This window comes from Triticum dicoccoides, chromosome 3A, assembly GCF_002162155.2.
Source record: "Triticum dicoccoides isolate Atlit2015 ecotype Zavitan chromosome 3A, WEW_v2.0, whole genome shotgun sequence".
Taxonomy (NCBI): Eukaryota; Viridiplantae; Streptophyta; class Magnoliopsida; order Poales; family Poaceae; genus Triticum; species Triticum dicoccoides.
Genome location: NC_041384.1, coordinates 470,657,427 through 470,681,678, shown reverse-complemented (window position 1 = coordinate 470,681,678; position 24,252 = coordinate 470,657,427). Strand labels below are relative to the sequence as shown.

The following is a 24,252-nucleotide window of genomic DNA, read 5'->3' as shown; positions in this document are numbered from 1 at the left end:
GCGACGGATCCAAATGTCATCATGAAAAGGGGGTTAAAACTCGTTTGTATAGCACGTCGATGTACCAGTGCTATGTCAGTTGGTCAATAGGGCCTGTCTAAGTCAAACTTGACATGCGGGGTCCACATGTCATTAACACACCGGTTAACAGAGGGTTAATTAACAGCTAACTAAAGTAATTAGCAGGACGGAGCCCACTGTCAGTGACCTAAACTGACCATAATTATTCTAACTAATGGTGCCATGTCATCTAAAACAGCAGTTAGTCACCGATGATAAACAAGACATGGCGGAGCTCGCCAACTGGCCAACTCCGGCGACGAGAGGTCGCGTGGCTGGGCCTCCTAGAACCAGCGCAACGAGGCGCGTCGGGTGGTGGGAGTGGCTAGTGTCGGGGAGGCGTATAGCAACATCGGCGGCTACATCAGTGGCAGCGGGAGCTCACGTCTGTACGAGCACAGCGTTGCAATGCATAAGGGAGCAGGTTGGGATGTGGGTTAGGTTCCTAGTGGTTCCGGGAGCACATCCACATGCTCGGACGCGATGTTTGTCCACTGTAACAACGACGATGACATGGAAGCCTGCGATGAGCTCACAGGTGCGGCGGAGCAGCTGGTCAGCGGCTTCGGGGACGACAGGAATGGGGCGGATCAAAGCCGGCGAGCTTCGGGCAGAGGCGAGAGGGACAATCTCGATGGTGACGCTTCCGGGAGTCCGAGGACGCGGTCTTCATCATGGTGAGGTTAGGCGTGACGGCGGATCTCCCAGACATGCTGGCGCGGCGTCTCGTCGATGGTGGCCGCGTAAACAGAGCTCGGCGGCGATGGATGCCCTCGGGGGTTTACGGTGTCCTGGACTAGGGGTACCAACCTAGTTGGCCCATAGTCCTCCGGCCGGGCTTATGGGCCCTCATTCTCATAAGGAAGGACTCCGGAAGCCTTGCACCTCGACGTGATCAAGACAGCCTCTACCAAAGACTTGACGTGTACTCCAAGGACATCTCCGGCCGCCGCCATATGCATCCTGAGATCTACAACCGATTATGTAACCCTAGGTGCCCCTCTAGCGTGTATATAAGCCAAGGGGTTTAGCCTATAGAAGGGACCCGATCATAATCACATCCACCTATCCTTATGGTTAGAACACAACTTACGACCTCGAGGTAGATCTAGCTTGTACTCGATACACAACCATCAATACAATCAAAGCATCATGTAGGGTATTAACTATTCGATAGGGCCCGAACCTGGGTAAATACTGATGTCTACTACACAACCTTCTTCTTGTAGACGTTGTTGGGCCTCCAAGTGCAGAGGTTTCTAGGACAGTAGCAAATTTCCCTCAAGTGGATGACCTAAGGTTTATCAATCCGTGGGAGGCGTAGGATGAAGATGGTCTCTCTTAAGCAACCCTGCAACCAAATAACAAAGAGTCTCTTGTGTCTCCAACACACCCAATACATGTAAATTGTATAGGTGCACTAGTTCGGCGAAGAGATGGTGATACAAGTGCAATATCGATGGTAGATATAGGTTTTTGTAATCCAAAAATATAAAAACAGCAAGGTAGCAAGTGGTAAAAGTGAGCGTAAACGGTATTGCAATGCTAGGAAACAAGGTCTAGGGTTCATACTTTCACTAGTGCAAGTTCTCTCAAAAATAATAACATAATTGGATCATATAACTATCCCTCAACATGCAACAAAGAGTCACTCCAAAGTCACTAATAGCGGAGATCAAACGAAGAGATTATGGTAGGGTAGGAAACCACCTCAAAGTTATCCTTTCTGATCGATCTATTCAAGAGTCTGTAGTAAAATAACATAAAGATATTCTTTCCGTTCGATCTATCATAGAGTTCGTACTAGAATAACACCTTAAGACACAAATCAACCAAAACCCTAATGTCACCTAGATACTCTAATGTCACCTCAAGTATCCGTGGGTATGATTATACAATATGCATCACACAATATCTGATTCATCTATTCAACCAACACAAAGAACTTCAAAGAGTGCCCCAAAGTTCCTACCGGAGAGTCAAGACGAAAACGTGTGCCAACCCCTATGCATAAGTTCATGTGGTCACGGAACTCGCAAGTTGATCACCAAAACATACATCAAGTGGATCACACGATATCCCATTGTCACCATAGATAAGCACGTGCAAGACATACATCAAGTGTTCTCAAATCCTTAAAGACTCAATCCGATAAGACAACTTCAAAGGGAAAACTCAATTCATCACAAGAGACTAGAGGGGGAGAAACATCATAAGATCCAAATATAATAGCAAAGCTCGCGATACATCAAGATCGTACCACCTCAAGAACATGAGAGAGAGAGAGAGAGATCAAACACATAGCTACTGGTACATACCCTCAACCCCGAGGGAGAACTACTCCCTCCTCATCATGGAGAGCACCAGGATGATGAAGATGGCCACCGAAGAGGGATTCCCCCTCTGACAGGGTGCCGGAATGGGCCTAGATTGGTTTTCGGTGGCTACGAAGGCTTCTGGCGGCGGAACTTCCGATCTATTCTGCTCTGCGATGTTTCTAGGGTATGTTGATATATATAGGCGAAAGAAGTCGGTCAGGGAGGCCACGAGGCAGGGGGCACCCCCCCCACCCTCGTGGTGGCCTCGGGATTCTTCTAGCCCACCTCCGGTACTCCGTGGGCTTCTTCTGGTCCAAAAATGATCTCCGTGAAGTTTCAGGTCAATTGGACCCCGTTTGATTTTCCTTTTCTGCAATACTTAAAACAAGGAAAAACAAAAACTGGCACTGGGCTCTAGGTTAATAGTTTAGTCCCAAAAATCATATAAAATAGCATATTAATGCATATAAAACATCCAAGGTTGATAATATAATAGCATGGAACAATCAAAAATTATAGATACGTTGGAGACGTATCAGCATCCCCAAGCTTAATTCCTGCTCGTCCTCGAGTAGATAAATGATAAAACAATTTTTTTGATGTGGAATGCTACCTAACATATTTCTCTAAGTAATTCTCTTTATTGTGGCAAGAATATTCAGATCCATAAGTTCAAGACAAAAGTTTAATATTGACATAAAAATAATAATACTTCAAGCATACTAACAAAGTAATCATGTCTTCTCAAAATAACATGGCCAAAGAAAGTTATCCCTACAAAATCATATAATCTGGCTATGCTCTATCTTCACCACAAAAAATATTTAAATCATGCACAACCCCGATGACAAGCCAAGCAATTGTTTCATACTTTTGATGTTCTCAAACTTTTTCAATCTTCACGCAATATATAAGCGTGAGCCATGGATATAGCACTATAGGTGGAATAGAATGGTGGTTGTGGAGAAGACAAAAAATAGAAGATAGTCTCACATCAACTAGGCGTATCAGCGGGCTATGGAGATGCCCATCAATAGATATCAATGTGAGTGAGTAGGTATTTCCATGCAACGGATGCACTAGAGCTATAAGTATATGAAAGCTCAACAAAATAAACTTAGTGGGTGTGCATCCAACTTGCTTGCTCATGAAGACCTAGGGCATTTTGAGGAAGCCCATCATTGGAATATACAAGCCAAGTTCTATAATGAAAAATTCCCACTAGTATATGAAAGTGATATCATAGGAGACTCTCTATATGAAGAACATGGTGCTACTTTGAAGAACAGGTGTGGTAAAAAGGATAGTAGCATTGTCCCTTCTCTCTTTTTCTCTCATTTTTTTGGGGCCTTCTCCTTTTTTATGGCCTTTCTCTCTTTTTTTCGTCCGGAGTCTCATCCCGACTTGTGGGGGAATCATAGTCTCCATCATCCTTTCCTCACTTGGGATAATGCTCTAATAATGATGATCATCACACTTTATTTACTTACAACTCAAGAATTACAACTCGATACTTAGAACAAAATATGACTCTATGTGAATGCCTCCGGCAGTGTACCGGGATGTGCAATGATGCATGAGTGACTTTCATGAATGGTGGCTTTGCCACAAATACGATGTCAACTACATGATCACGCAAGCAATAATGACAATGATGAAGCGTGTCATGATAAACGGAACAGTGGAAAGTTGCATGGCAATATATCTCGGAATGGCTATGGAAATGCCATGATAGGTAGGTATGGTGGATGTTTTGAGGAAGGTAAATGATGGGTTTATGGTACCGGCGAAAGTTGTGCGGCACAAGAGAGACTAGCAATGGTGGAAGGATGAGAGTGCGTATAATCCATGGACTCAACATTAGTCATAAAGAACTCACATACTCATTGCAAAAATCTACAAGTCATCAAAACCAAGCACTACACGCATGCTCCTAGGAGGGATAGATTGGTACGAAAAGACCATCGCTCGTCCCCGACCGCCACTCATATGAATGGTAGCTTTGCCACAAATACGATGTCAACTACATGATCATGCTAAGCAATATGACAATGATGGAGTGTGTCATGATAAATGGAACGGTGGAAAGTTGCATGGCAATATATCTCGGAATGGCTATGGAAATGCCATAATAGGTAGGTATGGTGGCTGTTTTGAGGAAGGTATATGGTGGGTTCATGGTACCGGCGAAAGTTGCGCGGTACTAGAGAGGCTAGCAATGGTGGAAGGGTGAGGGTGCGTATAATCCATGGACTCAACATTAGTCATAAAGAACTCAAATACTTATTGCAAAAATCTATTTGTTATCGAAACAAAGTACTATGCGCATGCTCCTAGGGGGATAGATTGGTAGGAAAAGACCATTGCTCATCCCCGACCGCCACTCATAAGGAAGACAATCAATAAATAAATAAATCATGCTCTGACTTCATCACATAACGGTTCACCATACATGCATGCTATGGGAATCACAATCTTTAACACAAGTATTTCTCAAATTCACAACTACTCACTAGCATGACTCTAATATTACCATCCTAATATCTCAAAACAATCATCAAGTATCAAACTTCTCATAGTATTCAATGCACCTTTTATGAAAGTTTTTATTATATTCCACTTGGATGCCTATCATATTAGGGCTAGTTTCATAACCAAAGCAAACTACCATGATGTTCTAAAGACTCTCAAGATAATATAAGTGAAGCATGAGAGTTCATCTATTTCTATAAAATAAAACCACCACCGTGCTTTAAAAAGGTATAAGTGAAGCACTAGAGCAAATGACAAACTACTCCAAAAGATATAAGTGAAGATCAATGAGTAGTCGAATAATTATGCAGCTATGTTAAGACTCTCTAACATTTAAGATTTTAAGATCTTGGTATTTTATTCAAACAGCAAACAAAACAAAATAAAATAAAATGACGCTCCAAGCAAAACACATATCATGTGGTGAATAAAAATATAGCTCCAAGTAAAGTTACCGATGAACAAAGACGAAAGAGGGGATGCCATCCGGGGCATCCCCAATCTTAGGCTCTTGCTTGTCCTTGAATATTACCTTGGGGTGCCTTGGGCATCCCCAAGCTTAGGCTCTTACCACTCCTTATTCCATAGTCCATCGAATCTTTACCCAAAACTTGAAAACTTCACAACACAAAACTTAACAGAAAGCTCGTAAGCTCCGTTAGTATAAGAAAATAAATCACCACTTAAGTACTGTTGTGAACTCATTCTAAATTCATATTTGTGTAATATATACTGTATTCCAACTTCTCTATGGTTCGTACCCTCTGATACTACTCATAGATTCATCAAAATAAGCAAACAACACATAGAAAATAGAATCTGTCAAAAATAGAACAGTTTGTAGTAATCTGGATCAAACGTATACTTATGGAACCCCAAAAATTATAAAATAAATTTATGGACGTGATGAATTTATATATTAATCGTCTGCAAAAAGAATTAACTAAATAGCACTTTTCAAATAAAAATGGCAGCAATTCTCATGAGCGCTAAAGTTTCTGTTTTTTACAGCAAGATCAACAAGACTTTCCCCAAGTCTTCCCAACGGTTCTACTTGGCACAAACACTAACTAAAACATAAAAACTCAATAATAACAGAGGCTAGGTAAATTATTTATTTCTAAACAGGATCAAAAATCAAGGAACAAGAATAAAATTGGGTTTCCTCCCAACAAGCGCTAACATTTAACGCCCCTAGCTAGGCATGATGATTTCAATGATGCTCACATAAAAGATAAGAATTGAAACATAAAGAGAGCATCAAGAAGAATATGACTAGCACATTTAAGTCTAACCCACTTCCTATGCATAGGGATTTTGTGAGCAAACAATTTATGGGAACAAGAATCAACTTGCATAGGAAAGCAAAACAAGCATAACTTCAAGATTTTAAGCACATAGAGAGGAAACTTGATATTATTGCAACTCCTGCAAGCATATATTCCTCCATCATAATAATTTTCAGTAGCATCATGAATGAATTCAACAATATAACCAGCACATAAAGCATTCTTTTCATGATCTACAAGCATAGAAATTTTATTACTCTCAACATAAGCAAAATTCTTCTCATTCGGAATAGTGGGAGTATCATAAGAAACTCGAATACTATAAATTGTTTCCATATTAAAAGAGTAATCTTCAGAAAAAGGGTAATCATAATCATGACAAGTTTTATAAATATAATCATCACTACTTTTTATATCATATGCATCATCACAATAATTATCATAAGTAGCAACTTTGTTCTCATCATAATCGATTGAAACCTCTTCCAAGATAGTGGAATCATCACTAAATAAAGTCATGACCTCTACAAATCCACTTTCATAATTATCGTAATAAGATTCAACATCCTCCAAAATAGTGGGATCATAACTTCCTAAAGTTGACACTCTTCCAAACCCACTTTCATCAATATAATCATCATAAGTAGGAGGCATGCTATCATCATTATAAATTTGCATATCAAAACTTGGGAGACTAAAAATATCATCTTCATTAAATGTAGCATCCCCAAGCTTGGGACAAACATTAATTGTAGCAAATATATTCTCAAAAACATCATCTTCATTAAACATAGCATCCCCAAGCTTGTGGCTTTGCATATCATTAGCATCATGGATATTCAAGGAATTCATACTAACAACATTGCAATCATGCTCATCATTCAAAGATTTAGTGCCAAACATTTTATAGACTTCTTCTTCTAGCATTTGAGCACAATTTTCCTTTCCATCATTCTCACGAAAGATATTAAAAATATGAAGCGTATGAGGCAAACTCAATTCCATTTTTTGTAGTTTTCTTTTATAAACTAATCTAGTGCTAAAACAAGAAACAAAAAGATTTGATTGCAAGATCTAAAGATATACCTTCAAGCGCTAACCTCCCCAGCAACAACGCCATAAAAGAGCTTGATGTCTACTACACGACCTTCTTCTTGTAGACGTTGTTGGGCCTCCAAGTGCAGAGGTTTGTAGGAAAGTAGCAAATTTCCCTCAAGTGGATGACCTAAGGTTTATCAATCAGTGGGAGGCGTAGGATGAAGATGGTCTCTCTCAAGCAACCCTGCAACCAAATAACAAAGAGTCTCTTGTGTCCCCAACACACCCAATACAATGGTAAATTGTATAGGTGCACTAGTTCGGCGAAGAGATGGTGATACAAGTGCAATATGGATGGTAGATATAGGTTTTTGTAATCCGAAAATATAAAAACAGCAAGGTAGCAAGTGGTAAAAGTGAGCGTAAACAGTGTTGCAATGCTAGGAAACAAGGCCTAGGGTTCATACTTTCACTAGTGCAAGTTCTCTCAACAATAATAACATAATTGGATCATATAACTATCCCTCAACATGCAATAAAGAGTCACTCCAAAGTCACTAATAGCGGAGAACAAACGAAGAGATTATGGTAGGGTACGAAACCACCTCAAAGTTATCCTTTCTGATCGATCTATTTCAAGAGTCCGTGGTAAAATAACATGAAGTTATTCTTTCCGTTCGATCTATCATAGAGTTCGTACTAGAATAACACCTTAAGACACAAATCAACCAAAACTCTAATGTCACCTAGATACTCCAATGTCACCTCAAGTATCTGTGGGTATGATTATACGATATGCATCACACAATCTTAGATTCATCTATTCAACCAACACAAAGAACTTCAAAGAGTGCCCCAAAGTTTCTACTGGAGAGTCAAGACGAAAACGTGTGCCAACCCCTATGCATAAGTTCACGTGGTCACAGAACTCGCAAGTTGATCACCAAAACATACATCAAGTGGATCACATGATATCCCATTGTCACCACAGATAAGCACGTGCAGACATACATCAAGTGTTCTCATATCCTTAAAGACTCAATCTGATAAGACAACTTCAAAGGGAAAACTCAATTCATCACAGGAGAGTAGAGGGGAAGAAACATCATAAGATCCAAATATAATAGCAAAGCTCGCGATACATCAAGATCGTACCAGCTCAAGAACACGAGTGAGAGAGAGACATCAAACACATAGCTACTGGTACATACCCTCAGCCCCGAGGGAGAACTACTCAGTCCTCGTCATGGAGAGCACCGGGATGGAAGATGGCCACCGGAGAGGGATTCCCCCTCCGGCAGGGTGTCGGAACGGGTCTAGATTGGTTTTCGGTGGCTACGGAGGCTTCTAGCGGCGGAACTCCCGATCTATTCTGCTCTGCGATGTTTCTAGGGTATGTTGATATATATAGGCGAAAGAAGTCGGTCAGGGGGGCCACGAGGCGGCCACGAGGCAGGGGGGCACGCCCAGGGGGGTAGGGCGTGCCCCCACCCTCGTGGTGGCCTCGAGACTCTTATGGCCCACCTCTAGTACTTCGTGGGCTTCTTCTGGTCCAAAAATGATCTTCGTGAAGTTTCAGGTCAATTGGACTCCGTTTGATTTTCCTTTTATGCAATACTTAAAAACAAGGAAAAAACAGAAACTGCCACTGGGCTCTAGGTTAATAGGTTAGTCCCAAAAATCATATAAAATAGCATATTAATGCATATAAAACATCCAAGGTTGATAATATAATAGCATGGAACAATCAAACATTATAGATACATTGGAGACGTATCAAATACTATCTCCTTCGTCCCTTGTTACCCACTGATCCAAGATCCACAACTCGGGACCCCCTACCCCGAGGTCTTCCAATTTTACCACTGATAGGGTTTCTCGGAATCGAGCGCTGGAGAGAAGGAGACGGGCCAGGGGAGGAGGAGGCCGGAAGAGGGGCTCGAGGGCCCCTCCCAGTCGAAGAGGATGGGCATGGGGGAGGCTGCTACGTGGTAAGCAAGAGGTGGACGCGGTGCGTGTGCGGGCAACACGCGGGTGCTCCTACTCGCAGGAGGTAGGAGACGCTGGCGAGGAGGTGGGTTGGGCCAGCTACAGTGTTGGGCCACACAGTAGGTTGCTAGGTGAGTCTTTCTCTCTGTTTCTGTTTTCTATTTTTCTGTTTTGATTTAATTTAATATTTTCCACTATTTAAAATTCAAAACTATTTCAAAACAGTGTCAAATATCCTGTGAATAATTTCATGTTGCAATATGGACTTTCCAAATGCACATAAAATGTTTTAGAGATATTTGAAATTATATTATAATTATATGAATATAACTCAAATTCAAATAGCTATTGATTTAAATTCAAAGGCCCAAAAATAAATCCTTAAAGATGTTCCTAAATTTTGGTTTGATATATAGCTCCTCCTGAAATTCTCAGAACTATTTTGAAGGCATTTTGGATTTATTGAATGCAATTTCAGGGTTCTTGCCCTTTATTTAATATTTTCTAAGGCTTTTGAAAATTCCCTCAATTCAATTTCTTTTGAATTTAACGTGATGCATGAATGCTTCTGATGCATTTAATTACACCCAAAATTCTAGGGTTGTGATAATGGACTATTACAAGAAGAAGAACCACTCACAACAACTAATTGCTCATTAGGAAAACTATCATTAATAGGTGATGTCTACTACGCAACATTCTTCTTGTAGACGTTGTTGGGCCTCCAAGTGCAGAGGTTTGTAGGACAGTAGCAATTTTCCCTCAAGTGGATGACCTAAGGTTTATCAATCCTTGGGAGGCGTAGGATATGGTCTCTCTCAAACAACCCTGCAACCAAATAACAAAGAGTCTCTTGTGTCCCCAACACACCCAATACAATGGTAAATTGTATACGTGCACTAGTTCGGCGAAGAGATGGTGATACAAGTGCAATATGGATGGTAGATATAGGTTTTTGTAATCTGAAAATATAAAAACAGCAAGGTAACAAGTGGTAAAAGTGAGCGAAAATGGTATTGCAATGCTTGGAAACAGGGCCTAGGGCTCATACTTTCACTAGTGCAAGTTCTCTCAACAATGATAACATAATTAGATCATATAATAATCCCTCAACATGCAACAAAGAGTCACTCCAAAGTCACTAATAGCGGAGAACAAATGAAGAGATTATTTTAGGGTACGAAACCACCTCAAAGTTATTCTTTCTAATCAATCTACTGGGCTATTTCTATAAGTGTCACAAACAGACCTAGTGTTCGTACTAAAATAACACCTTAAGACACACATCAACCAAAACCCTAATGTCACCTAGATACTCCAATGTCACCACCAGTATCCGCGGGTTTGATTATACGACATGCATCACACAATCTCAGATTCATGTATTCAAACCAACACAAAGAACTTCAAAGAGTGCCCTAAAGTTTCTACCGGAGAGTCAAGACGAAAATGTGTGTCAACCCCTATGCATAAGTTCACAAGATCACAGAACCCGCAAGTTGATCACCAAAACACACATCAAGTAGATCATGTGAATATCCCATTGTCACCACAAATAAGCACATGCAAGACATACATCAAGTGTTCTCAAATCCTTAAAGACTCAATCTGATAAGATAACTTCAAAGGGAAAACTCAATCCATTACAAGAAGGTAGAGGGGGAGAAACATCATAAGATCCAACTATAATAGCAAAGCTCGTGGTACATCAAGATCGTGCCAAATCAAGAACACAAGAGAGAGAGAGAGAGAGAGAGAGATCAAACACATAGCTACTAGTACATACCCCAAGCCCCGAGGGTGAACTACTCCCTCCTCGTCATGGAGAGCACCGAGATGATGAAGATGGCCACTGGTGATGATTTTCCCCTCCGGCAGGGTGCCGGAACAGGGCCCCGGTTGGTTTTTGGTGGCTACAGAGGCTTGCGGCGCGGAACTCCCGATCTAGGTTTATTCCTGGGGGTTTCTATATTTATAGGATTTTTTGGCATCGAGAACAAGTCAGGGGGGCCCACGAGTCAACCACAAGGTCGGAGGGTGCGCCCGGGGGGTAGGGCACGCCCTCCACCCTTGTGGAGGCCTCGTGGCTCTTCTGGCCCAACTCTTTTGCTTCGGGGGCTTCTTCTGGTCCATAAAAATCATTGTAAATTTTTAGCTCAATTGGACTCTGTTTGATTTTCCTTTTCTGCGAAACTCAAAAACAAGGAAAAACAGAAACTGGCACTGGGCTCTAGGTTAATAGGTTAGTCCCAAAATCATATAAAATAGCATATAAATGCATATAAAACATCCAAGATAGATAATATAATAGCATGGAACAATCAAAAATTATAGATACGTTGGAGACGTTTCAATAGGCAGTGGGTCATCAAGAACACTTTCCATCCTAGACAAGTTATCTGCTATGGGATTTTCAGCCCCTTTTCTATCAATAATATATGAATCAAACTCTTGTAACAATAGAACCCACTTAATCAGTCTAGGTTTAGCATCTTTCTTTTCCATAAGATATTTAATGGCAGCATGATCGATGTGAATAGTGACTTTAGAATCAACAATATAGGGTCTGAATTTATCACATGCAAACACAACCGCTAAAAATTCTTTCTCAAAAGTAAAATATTTTCTCTGAGCACTGTTGTGGCACCCCCGGCTCAGAGGAACCGGAACACCCCGTATTCCAACCTAGAGATCAAGTCCTCCGGAATACGACACTTCTTGGCATAGAACAACTTAGGTCTTATTACAAATGATACGGGTACAAGGGTCCGATGTTACAAAGAATTACATCAGAACGACACTATGCCAGCTAAGGTAGTTCTATGCTAGCAGTGAAACAAGTTGTAATAGGGGAAAATTTCTAGCAGCGGAACAACGACAACGGTGATGAACTCCACTCCGCAGGGACTTTGTCTGGGACATGGTATGTCATTTTATGAGAATCTGAGAGCTTATTTGGTGATGTTCACTTGTCTTATGTCATTTTGTGAGAATTTAAGAGCTTATTTGACATTATGCACTTGTGCTTTGTCATTTTGTGAGAATTTGAGAGCTCATGTGAATGTTGTGCTACTTCTTATGTATATGTATTGAGAGAACCCGATGGATATCCATACCCAATGGATATTCGTTGGGTTTGGACATGGCCATAATTTTTCGCCCATGAATTTTTTTGTGCACAGGCACATAATGTCTTCGTGGATTTGGATATGGATATGATATTGTTCAATCCGAGCCAAACCCGGTCCATTGCCATCTATAGGTTGAGGGGAATGAGCAACTTAAATCTTATAACACTAATTACTATAAAAATCTGTTCGGAGCCCTAGATGAAGGGAACTTCTCGATGGATGAGTCTCGAACAGATGACATCCCCCAGGTTTGTGATGAGTAAAAGATCCTACTAACAGCTCCATACTCCGAGGAGGAAGTTAGAAAGGCAGTTTTCCCTATGGAGCATAACAAAGCCCCGGGTCTGGATGGTTTTCCCGCAGAGTTCTATCATAACTTCTGGGAAGTCATCTAATCGGATCTCCTACGTTTGTTTAGTGACCTTCATGCTGGCCAGCTAGAATTGTTTCGCTTGAACTTTGTGAGATTATTTTATTAACTAAGGTTAATGAGGCTGAAAGTATACAATAATATAGACCTATTTGCCTCCTTAATGTTAGTTTTAAAATATTCATGAAGGTTGCGACTATTGGGCTGAATTCAGTTGCTGAACATGTGGTTCGCCCTTCACAAACAACTTTAATGCAAGGCAGACACATCCTAGATGGAGTTGTTGTCCTTCATGAAATGTTCCATGAATTACAGCGAAAAAAGTTGAATGGGGTGGTACCCAAAATAGACGATGAAAAAGCTTATGACAAAGTCAAGTGGCCCTTTCTTTAACAGACTCTTAGAATGAAAGGAATTTCTGCATAGTGGCAAGCTATGGTCCATAGCTTCATTTCTGGAGGCAGTGTTGCCATTAAGGTCAATGATGACACTAGACACTATTTCCAAACGAAGAAGGGATTGCGATAAGGTGACTCGTTATCGCCCATGCTATTCAATATAGTGGCGGATATGCTAGTGGTCATGATTGAGCATGCCAAGGTTGATGGCCAAATTGATGGAGTCGTAAATCATCTAGTTGATGGTGGTCTCTCTATACTGCAATATGCCGACGATATGATTCTCTTCATGGATCATGACCTCGAGAAAAGTGAGAAATATAAAACTGATTTTATCAGCATTCGAGCAACTCTCGGGTCTCAAGATCAATTTTCATAAAAGTGAATTGTTTTTCTTTTGCGACGCTCAAGACGAGGCCCACCTATACGTTGAACTATACATATGCGGGTTGGGCCAATTTTCGATCACATATTCGGGGATACCGATACATTATCGGAGACTCCAAATGTTGAATGGAAACACATCGAGGAGAGACTGCAAAAAAGACTTAGCAGTTCAAAAGGTAAACTATTGTCCCTAGGTGGAAGATTGGTCCTCATAAATTCAGTACTATAATATGGTACTATATGTGATTTCCTTCTTCCAGTTGCCGGAATGAGTCTTACATAGATTGGATTATTTCCGATCAAAAATCTTTTGGCAAGAAGATAGCGAGAGAAAGAAATATCGACTAGCCAAATGGAGTGTGGTTTGTCGTCCCAAAGACCAAGGCGAGTTGGGCATTCATGAACTTGAGGTTAAGAATAGGGCCCTCCTTGGAAAATGGTTGTTTAAATTACTAACAGAAGATGGTTTATGGCAAACCTCCTAAGGAGGGAATATGTGGGTTCCAAGGAGGTATCCCAAGTATACTGGAAGCGAGGGGATATACCCACTTTTGGGCGGGCCTAATGGCTACGAAGAAATATTTCTTCTACTATGGATCCTTCTCAATTAAGGACGACTTGAAAATTAGATTTTGGGAGGACAAGTGGCTAGGAGGTGCCACACTCCGGGTACCATATCTGGCTCTATACAACATTGTGCGCCACAAGGGTGATACTATTGCATGGTAATGCAATCATTTCCGCCAAATGTGACGTCCAAAAGAGATTTAATTGGACCCAGGCTCTAATCATGGAACATCCTGCTCCAGAGGTTGTCCATGGTGCAATTGTCACATGGGACTTATGTTTTTCAGATGGAACCTCCATGGGAATGGACAATTCTCAGTGGAGTCAGTGTATAGAGTGTTAATCCAGTTTGATGTGCCAGATGATAATAACAAGAAGATCTAGGAGATGAAGATACCACTTAAAAATAAATCTTTGCATGGTATCTTCGTCACATAGTCATTATTTGAAGTAATATAAAGCGCCACCTTGGGGGGGATATCGGTCATGGATAGAATTGGATCTTATTCACACAAGTCTTTCATTACATACATGTTTCCAAGAAAGAAATTAGGACAATCAATTAAGCATTGGATGAGTCAAAGGCTTCCTCGAGCATTTCCAGATCAACTAGGACAAGACTCAATAAAGTCACCAATGTTGCTGCTTGCTTGACTTTGCTTTTTTGAATCTACTTCCTTGCTTGTCTCGCCAATGAAGATATTGCATCATATCTACACTGCTAGATAACCAACACTTTGCTTCCCATTTCTTTTGCAATTAGATCGATCTCCCAATGCTGGATTTATTGTTCTATGATAACCAAGTAGAAGCATCAGTTCCACATAGGTAAATTTTTGTAGAAGCATAGGCGCAAGCTTTTCTCAAAAATAGGATTCATGCATCAAAATTCAAAGAAGGTTTGCCTTCACTTCAACCTTAACCATTGACGGAAGATTCATACTATGAATATTCCCCTCCTCATTTGCTGAAAGCACTTCCTATAGCGAACCAGGCAAGGAACATATCGAGTAGGCTAGTACCAATTCCTCCACATCAACAACAAAATAGGCATATGAATCTTAAGTAGGAAATTCCTTCATCTCATCTCAGATGAGGTAGGTAATCTACCATAATTTATTTCCATTTCCAGGGCTCAGAAGTCTGAGCTATTAAGGTGCGGTTGACGGATAAGAGGGAAGAACGCCCAACATAAAGATGCACACTCCTCCATGTAAAATAGAAAGATTCATCTCCACTTTTTTTAGTAGTCGTGACCAACAACCATTTTTTGGATCCCATGCTATAAAATCATCGCCAAGACAATGAGAGGGGCGAATTTTCTGGATCTCACAAATGTACACTAGGAGGAAGAATTGTTGCAGTTTTGTATTATCCCAATTTCCATTGTAGTGAAACACATTTGAATCTACACCGTCCTTTGGTTGATATGAGTCCACAAGTAGGATCCCTTACAATCCATCTATCACATCAAACTCTCAAGTTGATCAGTTGGGATGGATTAGACCGAGCTTCGACGTAGATTCTTGCCAGCTCCTCGAGACGGTGAGGTTAGAGTTCTCATCGTGTGTAAACAACGACGAGATTTAATGTCAGATTCTTTGGATCGATTCAAAGGTTCAACGACGACGACTACTTCTCCATGGCACTAGTCCTTAGAGATACGTGCATGAGTACTTTTTGGATGTTATCGACAAGATCAGGTCAGTTTGGGTATACGAGACGACATCGACACATCGATGACCTGCTCTCGCGCGGCAATGGTGGCCGATTTTGGTGTTTTGACCTTTTTACGAAAGTTTAGATGGGTCTGACCCCATCCTAAAGTATTTCGGGATCTAACCATTTTGCTACCGCCAGGATTGATGGTGGTATGATAGAATAGCCTACCGCCAAGGCCTTGGCGGTAGGGGCGCACGCCCTATCGCAAAAAAATTCTAAGTATAAAATACAGTGTGTGTACTCACCTACCACCGACGCGTCGGCGGTAGGGGTACACAGGCTACCGCCAGCCAGTTTGGCGGTAGGGCAGCACTGCGCTGACGTGGATAAGTTGCCTATCTCCAGGGACCTTGGTAGTAGGCTATTATACCCGACCGTCATCGACTCTAGCGGTAGCAAAAAAGTTAGATCCCGAAATACTTTCGGATAGGGTCAGATCCGGCTAAACTTTAGCAAAAGGGTCAAACCAACAAAATCAGCCGGCAGTGGTTGTTGGATAGTCCAAATTTTGATGTAGTTTCATTTATTTATTTATGTTTGGGATGCTTTATACTTTTGATCAACCTTTATAGTAATAGATTTGATTCATTAAAAAAAGTATTAGGCCAACTCCACCGCGTGACCCCATCCTGTCCACGCGCGTTCGTTTGGAGTAAAATGGACGAACCAAACGGCCCAGCGCGCGGGCGCAAACGGACTTTTGTCCATTTTTTACCCATCCCCGACCCAAGTTTGCGCCGCTTTTGGGGTGAAACAGACATCACGCGGACGCGCGGGCTGTCTGCGCGTGTCCTTCTCTGGCCTGCCCGTCGGTGACACAGGAGTGCCTTTTTCTATCCGCCCCTCCCTCCCTCCGGCCGCACGCCCTCCATTCTTCTTCACTCTTCCCCACTCTTCCCTCACCGTCGCCGCCGCCGCCGCTACCATTGTAGCTGTGCAACTCGGACGCGCGCTCGCCCATCCCCTTCCCCTTGGCGCCCCCGAGCTACCCAACCACGGCCAGCTATTTTGCGTACCCGCCGGTCGGATTTGGGGCGGATCCGGTCGGTCTTGAGCTCGCCCGGCTGTGGGAGGCCGTGCCACGCCATGGACTGGCCGGACACCGGGCCGGAAGGCCATGGCAGGGCCGCAGGGCCACATGCAGGCAGTGGCTCCTCCTCTAGCCGCTCGGATCTACACCGTCGGTGGTCCGCCGACAGATACACGAATGGCGGTCGGTCGGGCTCGGTGCTAGCCCAAAAGCACGTCGGCGCACCGTTGCCGCTCATTAAGTGCGACCACTGCCTAAAGATGGTCATGCGCCGCGTGTCTACAACGCCGGAACATCCCGGATGGGTGTTCATCAAGTGCTTAAACGATGGGGTATGTGTTCTTTTTAGCTTCGGTTTGTGCTCTAGATTTGACTAGTTGTGCTAACTTCAAATTTTGTTGTGTAGAATGGATGCAAGTTTTGGTATTGGGAAGAAGAGTACATCGATATATTGATAGAGCGCAATTTAGTAGATATTCGTGCACTTTTAGCTAGCATAGAGGCTGTAGATGAGACAAATGCACTTGTTGCTAGATTAAAGGCTAGACACGAGACTAGATGCGAGGAAGCAACCTCTACTTCTTTAGACTCAAAGAAGAAAGAAACACGCAAGATGGAGCCGGCTCCTCCGCAGATCAACAATGAATGCATCGAGAAGGCACTAATCCAACTTACAGGAGTAGTTATGGAAGTTAGATATCTTCTAAAATGTATTATTGTGGTTCTTGTTTTTTTTGGTCTTTCTTTTCTAGTCAAAATTTGATGATGTATTCCCATGTACCAAGAATGAATGATGAAAAAAAGTTTAAGGACTTGCAAAGAGAAAAGTACGCGGACAGGATGCGGCCGGGATGCGTCCGCATGTTGGGCGCACGGCCACCGCATCTCAGGACACGTCCGGACACGACCCCATTGCTCTACCCAAACGGACAGAATCCGGACAAAACGAACGTCCGTTTGGGGTCGCACGGTGGAGTTGGCCTTACTTTCCGTACTAAAGCAACGATGATCAATACGAATCCGAGGGAGTACTGGTATATTTTTACATTTTAAGAAAGAAACAAGGGATCTTTGCTGTATTAAAAGCTCCGGCCTGCTGACAGCTGTGCTTTCCATTCTGGTTCTAGAGAGGAACGGTGCGCATTCCGCGTGACGGCGACGATTGAAACGACCGCAGCGACGAGCACACGGCACCACAAATTCCTCCTCGTTTCCCAGCTCTTGCTCGCGCTCGGCCGGCCCCATGTCCCCATCGTCCTTCCCTTGGCCGGCCCCCGGTCGTGTCCACCAGAAAAATAAATAAAAAAACCCCTCCCCCGCGGCTCCACCCTCCGCAACCAACCACGCAACGCGACACCTCCCCCGTTCTCTCTTTTACCCCGTGATGAGCGAGCGAGCGAGCGAGCCCACCAGAAGCCACCACCACTCCTACCACGCCCACGCGGTTTCCTTCCCTCCCGCACTCGCCACGGCCCACGGACACGCCACCCCCATCCACCGCCGGCCGGGACCCGGACGCTCCGTGCGCCCACCCGTCATCCACTATTCCCACCAGACGCGACGGGGTAGCTGTCGGCCCGGCCGCTGCTGCTGACCGGGACGGCGACCGGTACTACGCTCTACTACCCTGCACGAAAAGGCCCCGCGCCCCGATTTCTCACCCATTTCCTCTTCCTCCCCTCCCCCCATAAGAAGAAGCTTCCTCGTCGTCTCCCCCTCCCCCTCCTCTTCTCCGTCAACCGAAAAATCCGCCCCATCTTGAGGAGCTGGGTCACTGCTGGGCTAAGCAACACGGCCAACCACAGCGCGAATCCCCCAAAGAAAAAGGCTTCGTTTCATAAACCAAGAGGTTCACTTGTTGGGTTCTCGCTGTCGGAGTTCGGCGGCGGACGGAGACGGAGTCGTAGTCGGAGCGTGAGGTCTAGCTGGTGGCTGCGGAGGCGAGGCCCGGAGGAAGCGGCTGATTGAGTAAGCGCGTCTAGCACAGGAACCAAGAGGAGGAAGGAAGAGGAACCCAATCCAATCATGGACTCGGAGCACTGGATCTCGCGCCTCGCCGCCGCCAAGCGCTTCTACGCCGCGCAGCTCGGCCACATCGACGGTGCGCGCGCCCTTCTCGTCTCGCCTTGCCTCTTCACCCTCCCCCCTTCACTGGATTTACTTAATTGATTTCATGTTGGACTGGATGCAGATATGGCGGGGATGGGGATGGAGGAAGTGGACATGGACATGGAGGACGACGGGGAGATGGACATGGAGATGGAGATGCAGCTGGAGGAGGCAAGATGGCCGGAGGTCGCCTGCCCCTACTGCTACGAGGACTACGACCTCGGCTCCCTCTGCGTCCACCTCGAGGAGGACCACCCCTACGAGCCACACCCCGCGGTCAGTAAATCGCCACCGTGCCCGACCCTCATAGTTTGATGTGCTCTGCAAAACTCGCATCTTGCTCCTTTTCCGATTAGAGCTGTAGAAAATGCTGTGGCCCGAGAGGTTGACCCAGCGGATTAACTCAAAATGTTAGCTCCTACCTATTTTGATTGATCGCAAGCTCCCTATGGTTTTGCCCAAATCTCCTATACTCTACTCTCCTGAATGAGTGCTAGGTGACCCAAGATGTAGGGTCAGGTGTTCATCAGTCGATTGTGCAGGATAGGCTTATGGATTTAGAGCATCTCCAACAGGCGCCCAATGCGGCGCGCGCAAAAAACAGCTGCGCGCGCGCCGCTCCAGCAGTGCACAAAAAATGCAGCGTGCACACAACATTTTTTTAAATTTTCGAACGCATAGATAAAATAAAAACTAGATAGATTGCATAAATAAAAAACGATACAAAGGTATTTTACATCGGTGCAACTAGATAGATAGTTCGAAAGCATAGATAAACTACGGCGCAACTAGATAGAAACTACTCTAAGTCGCTATCATCATCACCATTATCATCCTCGGCGGTGTCGTCCGAGGTGTCTAGCCAGATGTCCAGCCACCGATCATCGTTCGGCGCGAAGAACGACTGCCCACCTGCTGCAACGATGTCGGACTGCGCATTCGCCAACGCCTTCCGCTGACGCCTTTCCAACCGCGTCTCGCGGCGCCTTCGCGTGTCCTCCTCGCGGCGCCTTGCCCAGTAGGCCTGCTCGTAGGCGACGTCCTCCGGGTGGCGCTGGCGCCACTCCGCCATGACCCGCTCGTCCTCCTGGGCGATGAGGAGGCGGCGTTGCCGCTCGGCGTGCTCCGCACGGTCTTCCGCCGTGTTCAGACGAGGCAGAGGGGCGAGGTTGAGCGCTTGCTGGAGCGTGTACACATCTTGAAAGTTCATCTGGCCGCGCGGCCGGCCTAGGCGCCACGCCGCCGCGTCGTACGCGCGGGCGGCCTCGCGCGCCGTCCCGTACTTGCCGAGGCCGAGCCGGAGTTCGCCGGAGCGTATCTCCGCGGTGTAGCAGCCGTTGGGGCGCAGGCGGACGCCGCGGTAGCCGGACGCTCCTCGGCGGCGCGGCGGCATGGCGGCGCGTCGGTGGCGGGGCGCTGGAGTGGCGCGTGGCAGAGAGGGAGAGGAAGAGGGGAAGAGGAAGTGTGGAGAAGCGCGTGGCGAAGCGGCGTGCAGCTTGATAGGCGCGCGCGAAGCGGCGCGCCAAATCTTGCGCGCGCGCAAACGGTTCCGGCGCGCGCTTGTTTCCCGCGGCCGCTGGAGCGCGGCAAACCGCCCCGCGCGTGCTAAAAGCTGGGTTTACCGCGCGCGCGCGTCGCTTGGGGCGTCTGTTGGAGATGCTCTTAGGGCTTGACCACACAAAATGATACTAGAACGAAAGTTTGTATCTTGGCCCAGAAATCAAGAGGTTCACTCATTTGTAGATTTAGCTTGCCTAAGGTTTCGGGTCAATTGCTAACCTATCAAACTTCCATGGTCTGAAATTTCTTGTGTTCCTACTTGAACTTGAAGGTCTACTCTTAGATACAGGGCAGTGTGATAACCTTGGTATTTGCTTGTCATTGTAGTACTTGAGCTATGCTCAGTTGACATAGAAGTATTCCCACATATTGAGTTAAGACACGAGTAGTAATCCACCTACGGCACACCTGGTAGCTACTTGTGCTACGGGAAGAGGAATCTAGAAATTACATGTCTGAAGTCTGAACATTTGAAAGTTCACCACAGCACTTTTTTCCTGTTAGGATGCACAATACAATTTGATTTGTTTGGAGAGATTAAAAATGAGACGATGGATTCAGTTGCTATATTTTGATCCATCGTGTTCAAGTGGGTGCAGTACAGACTGAAGAAGCTACCAAAGCATTGCACATATCACAAGGATACTGTTACCTGAAACTCACGTTCCAGAGATTATCCATTTCCAAATAAATTTTCCAGAGATTAACTGCAAACTTCCTGGCAGCTAAAATACCTACTTATGTTAAATTTAGCATATCATGTTGTTTTTGTCGTAGTCAGATTGTTCAAACATATTGTTTTTTCTTATATCTTCTCCTAATTTATTTTCCATTCTTATTTCAGCCTTGCCCCATCTGCTCTGAAAAGATTACAAGAGATATGCTAAATCATATCACCATGCATCATGGTTACTTGTTCAAGGTTTCTCTCTCCTTCTCTTGTACATGCATATGCTAATTACTCATGGATAACTTGGCTAAAAACAATGTTCCTGTCAAGTCAGTAAGGTTTCTGATGCCCTTTTTATTCTTGGCATCTACAGAATGGCAGCCGGTTGCGCAGATTCGTTATTCCCGAGCGCCGTGCACTTTCTTTACTGAGCCGAGATCTACGTGATGCTCATTTGCAGGCGCTTCTAGGAGGCGGTCATAGTCATAGGTCAAGGAACACCACCACTGCCACTACAAATATCTATGCTGATCCACTGCTTTCATCGTTTGGCCTGGGTTTTGCAACATCAGATGCCGAAGAACCATCGAAATCATCAGTTCCGGTTCTCGATGATACTTCAATTCTTAAGGAGGCGCCTCCTCAACCTTGGGAATCAAGGTATGTATAATTATCCTGGTATCAGGCCAATTGTCCTACCGGTTTTATTCCTGTGAATCATTTTAAATCTATTACCTGCATGCAATTTACACACTCTTTATGACAGAAATAATATAGTTCTCAAAATCAAATCTAGTCTGTTGTGATCCAAATCCGAATATCCTAGCTATTGATTGAACCGATTCCACGGCTTTGCATCTCTGGAAATAATTTCTCTCCTGCTATTGGAAAATTTCACTGCATTTGTGAGCAGCAGTTCATTTTGAATTGCTGCTTGTTCTTTTAGTAAGCTATTGCTAGCCGAGTCTAATAGTTTCACATAGCCAAAACTGTTTCTTCAGTAACTATATTCTTTATTCCCCCCAAAAGAAACTATTGGATAACATATAGAGTAGCCGTAATCATGAGAATACACACATCTTATAAGTTTAGCTTTGATGTTTAGAGACAGTGCATTTGGACCATTTGAGGCAAAAGGATTCCTTGTCCTATAACTCTGTAGTTACACTTCAGTCATATATGTGCTCAAGTATTGTGCCCCCAAAGCAGCTTTATAGAATCCCTCAAATATACATACTTTATTCCATTTTTAGCGACTTCTATTTCCCTCATTCGATCTGCAAACTTAAATTGTATTTTTCCATGGCAGCATTGACTCGTCCCTCACAAGCGAGGAAAGGGAACAAAAGCGGAAACAAGCCACAAGCAGGGCGACCTTTGTGCAAGACCTGGTCCTCTCCACTTTATTTGGAGACGACTGAGTGCTCGAATGGCCCTGCATTTTCCTTGTTAGATGGGTGCTTCCTTCACGCTGATTCGGATAGAACAGCAGCACTCCGCCATGAGTGGTTAGTCTTAACTTGGGCGAAGGCAAGTGCGTCTGGTGCACCCGTAGTCAAGTGCGGATTTTATTTGGACTTGACACATACACCTTAATTTATGGTAGCTGTTCCATATTGCCGTTTTTTCCACCGAATTATCGCCCAGCAGTTCCTTGCCTTGGTTGTAACTTGTTGTACCATCCTCTTCATTGTCAAGGAACATTGGTCTGTACCAACATCACACAGCTGTTACATACTATAGAATGCAATGCAATGGGAAATTACAGAAGCTCCACCTGTGTGGAAGCAATAAGCAGAATCCAAGTCTTAGTAGCCATCGGGGCACACAAATGCTGTGCTTTGGAACAGGGGTTGTGTGGCGCTGTTGCTCTTTGTGTGAACGGTTACTGCTGTGGGTTTCCACGCTGACTGACTGACATGTGGGAACGGTAACTGGCATGGGAAATCCACGCTGACTGACTTTGTTCCTGTCACTTTTTTTTGAGAGTACGCCAAAGCATAGATGTAGGGTGCAATGTCTTTAACCGCGAAGCCATGGATCCATCAATCTCTCCAGAAAAACTTTATTGCCCACCCCAACCGCAATATGCACCATACTGTCAAAAGACCGCACGAGCCTCCTTGTCCACAACCATGGGTAGCCCTTGCCACGGCCTCTGGGGATCCGTCCGCCTCAACCACTTCCACCTCACTCTCAAAGCCAAGCCTTGCAGCTGAAGGTTGCGCCCGCCCAAACCTCCAAGCCAAATAGGTTTACAAACTGAATTCCAAGCCACCAAGCTCTGACCCCCATTCACTTTCTCTTTGCCGGCCCAAAAGAAAGAGCGCATCCATTGATCTAACTCTTCGAACACCCATGATGGGGCCTCCGTGACCATGAAGTGATGGATGGGGTTGGCTGCGATCACAGACTTGACCTGCACGAGACGTCCAGGGCGGTGCAACAGCCCCCTTTGACAGGCCGGGGCAAACTTTTTGGCTTGATCGATCATGGGCTGCCACTCCGCCCTCGAGAGCTGTCTAATAGCCAATTGAAGGTCAAGACACTTGCATGGAAAACTGCCCAACCGGCATTGCAAAAGAGAGTCGACCTGGTCCCGATCGGTGTTGCTTCCGTGAATCATGATCGCTAGTGACTTCTGATAGTTGACCCGTAAGCCAGAGGCGGCACCGAATGCGTGTAGCATGGATCTGACGAACGTGAGGTCCAGCACCCGGGGCTTAACGAACAATGCCACGTCATTTGTGTAGATCGACACTAATTGGTGAGCAGCGATGCCAGTGAAGCTACTAAAGACTCCAAAGCTCTCGGCCTTGATCATAATTCTCGACAGCACGTCCATGGCGATCACGAAGAGCAAAGGCGAGACCGGGTCCCCCTGCCTAAGACCCTTAGCATGAGTGAAACTTCTTCCGGGAACCCCATTGACAATCACCCTGGTACTAGCCGTCCTAAGCAGAATCGAGATCCATGTACACCACTTATGGCCAAAGCCTTTGCTCCTCATCACCTAGAACAAGAACGACCAGTTTAGCGAGTCGAAAGCCCTTGAAATATCGAGCTTTAGGAACACACTAGC

The 24,252-nt window shown here is 44.6% G+C and overlaps 1 protein-coding gene across 2 annotated transcripts; it reads left to right on the top strand.

Moving 5' to 3' along the window:
* Nucleotides 1-18,479: 18,479 nt before the first annotated feature.
* LOC119268620 (protein DEHYDRATION-INDUCED 19 homolog 3-like) lies at nt 18,480-22,967 on the top strand. 2 transcript variants are annotated; one of them, XM_037550285.1, is made up of 5 exons: nt 18,480-18,932; nt 19,023-19,216; nt 21,345-21,422; nt 21,631-21,830; nt 22,480-22,967. In XM_037550285.1, the coding sequence occupies exons 1-5, from the start codon at nt 18,857-18,859 to the stop codon at nt 22,589-22,591; spliced, it is 660 nt and encodes a 219-aa protein (XP_037406182.1). In that variant the 5' UTR covers nt 18,480-18,856; the 3' UTR covers nt 22,592-22,967. The 2 variants fall into 2 exon arrangements, with proteins under 2 accessions (XP_037406182.1, XP_037406181.1); XM_037550284.1 differs by having other exon boundaries at nt 18,482-18,932; nt 21,544-21,830.
* The last annotated feature ends 1,285 nt before the right edge of the window (nt 22,968-24,252 follow it).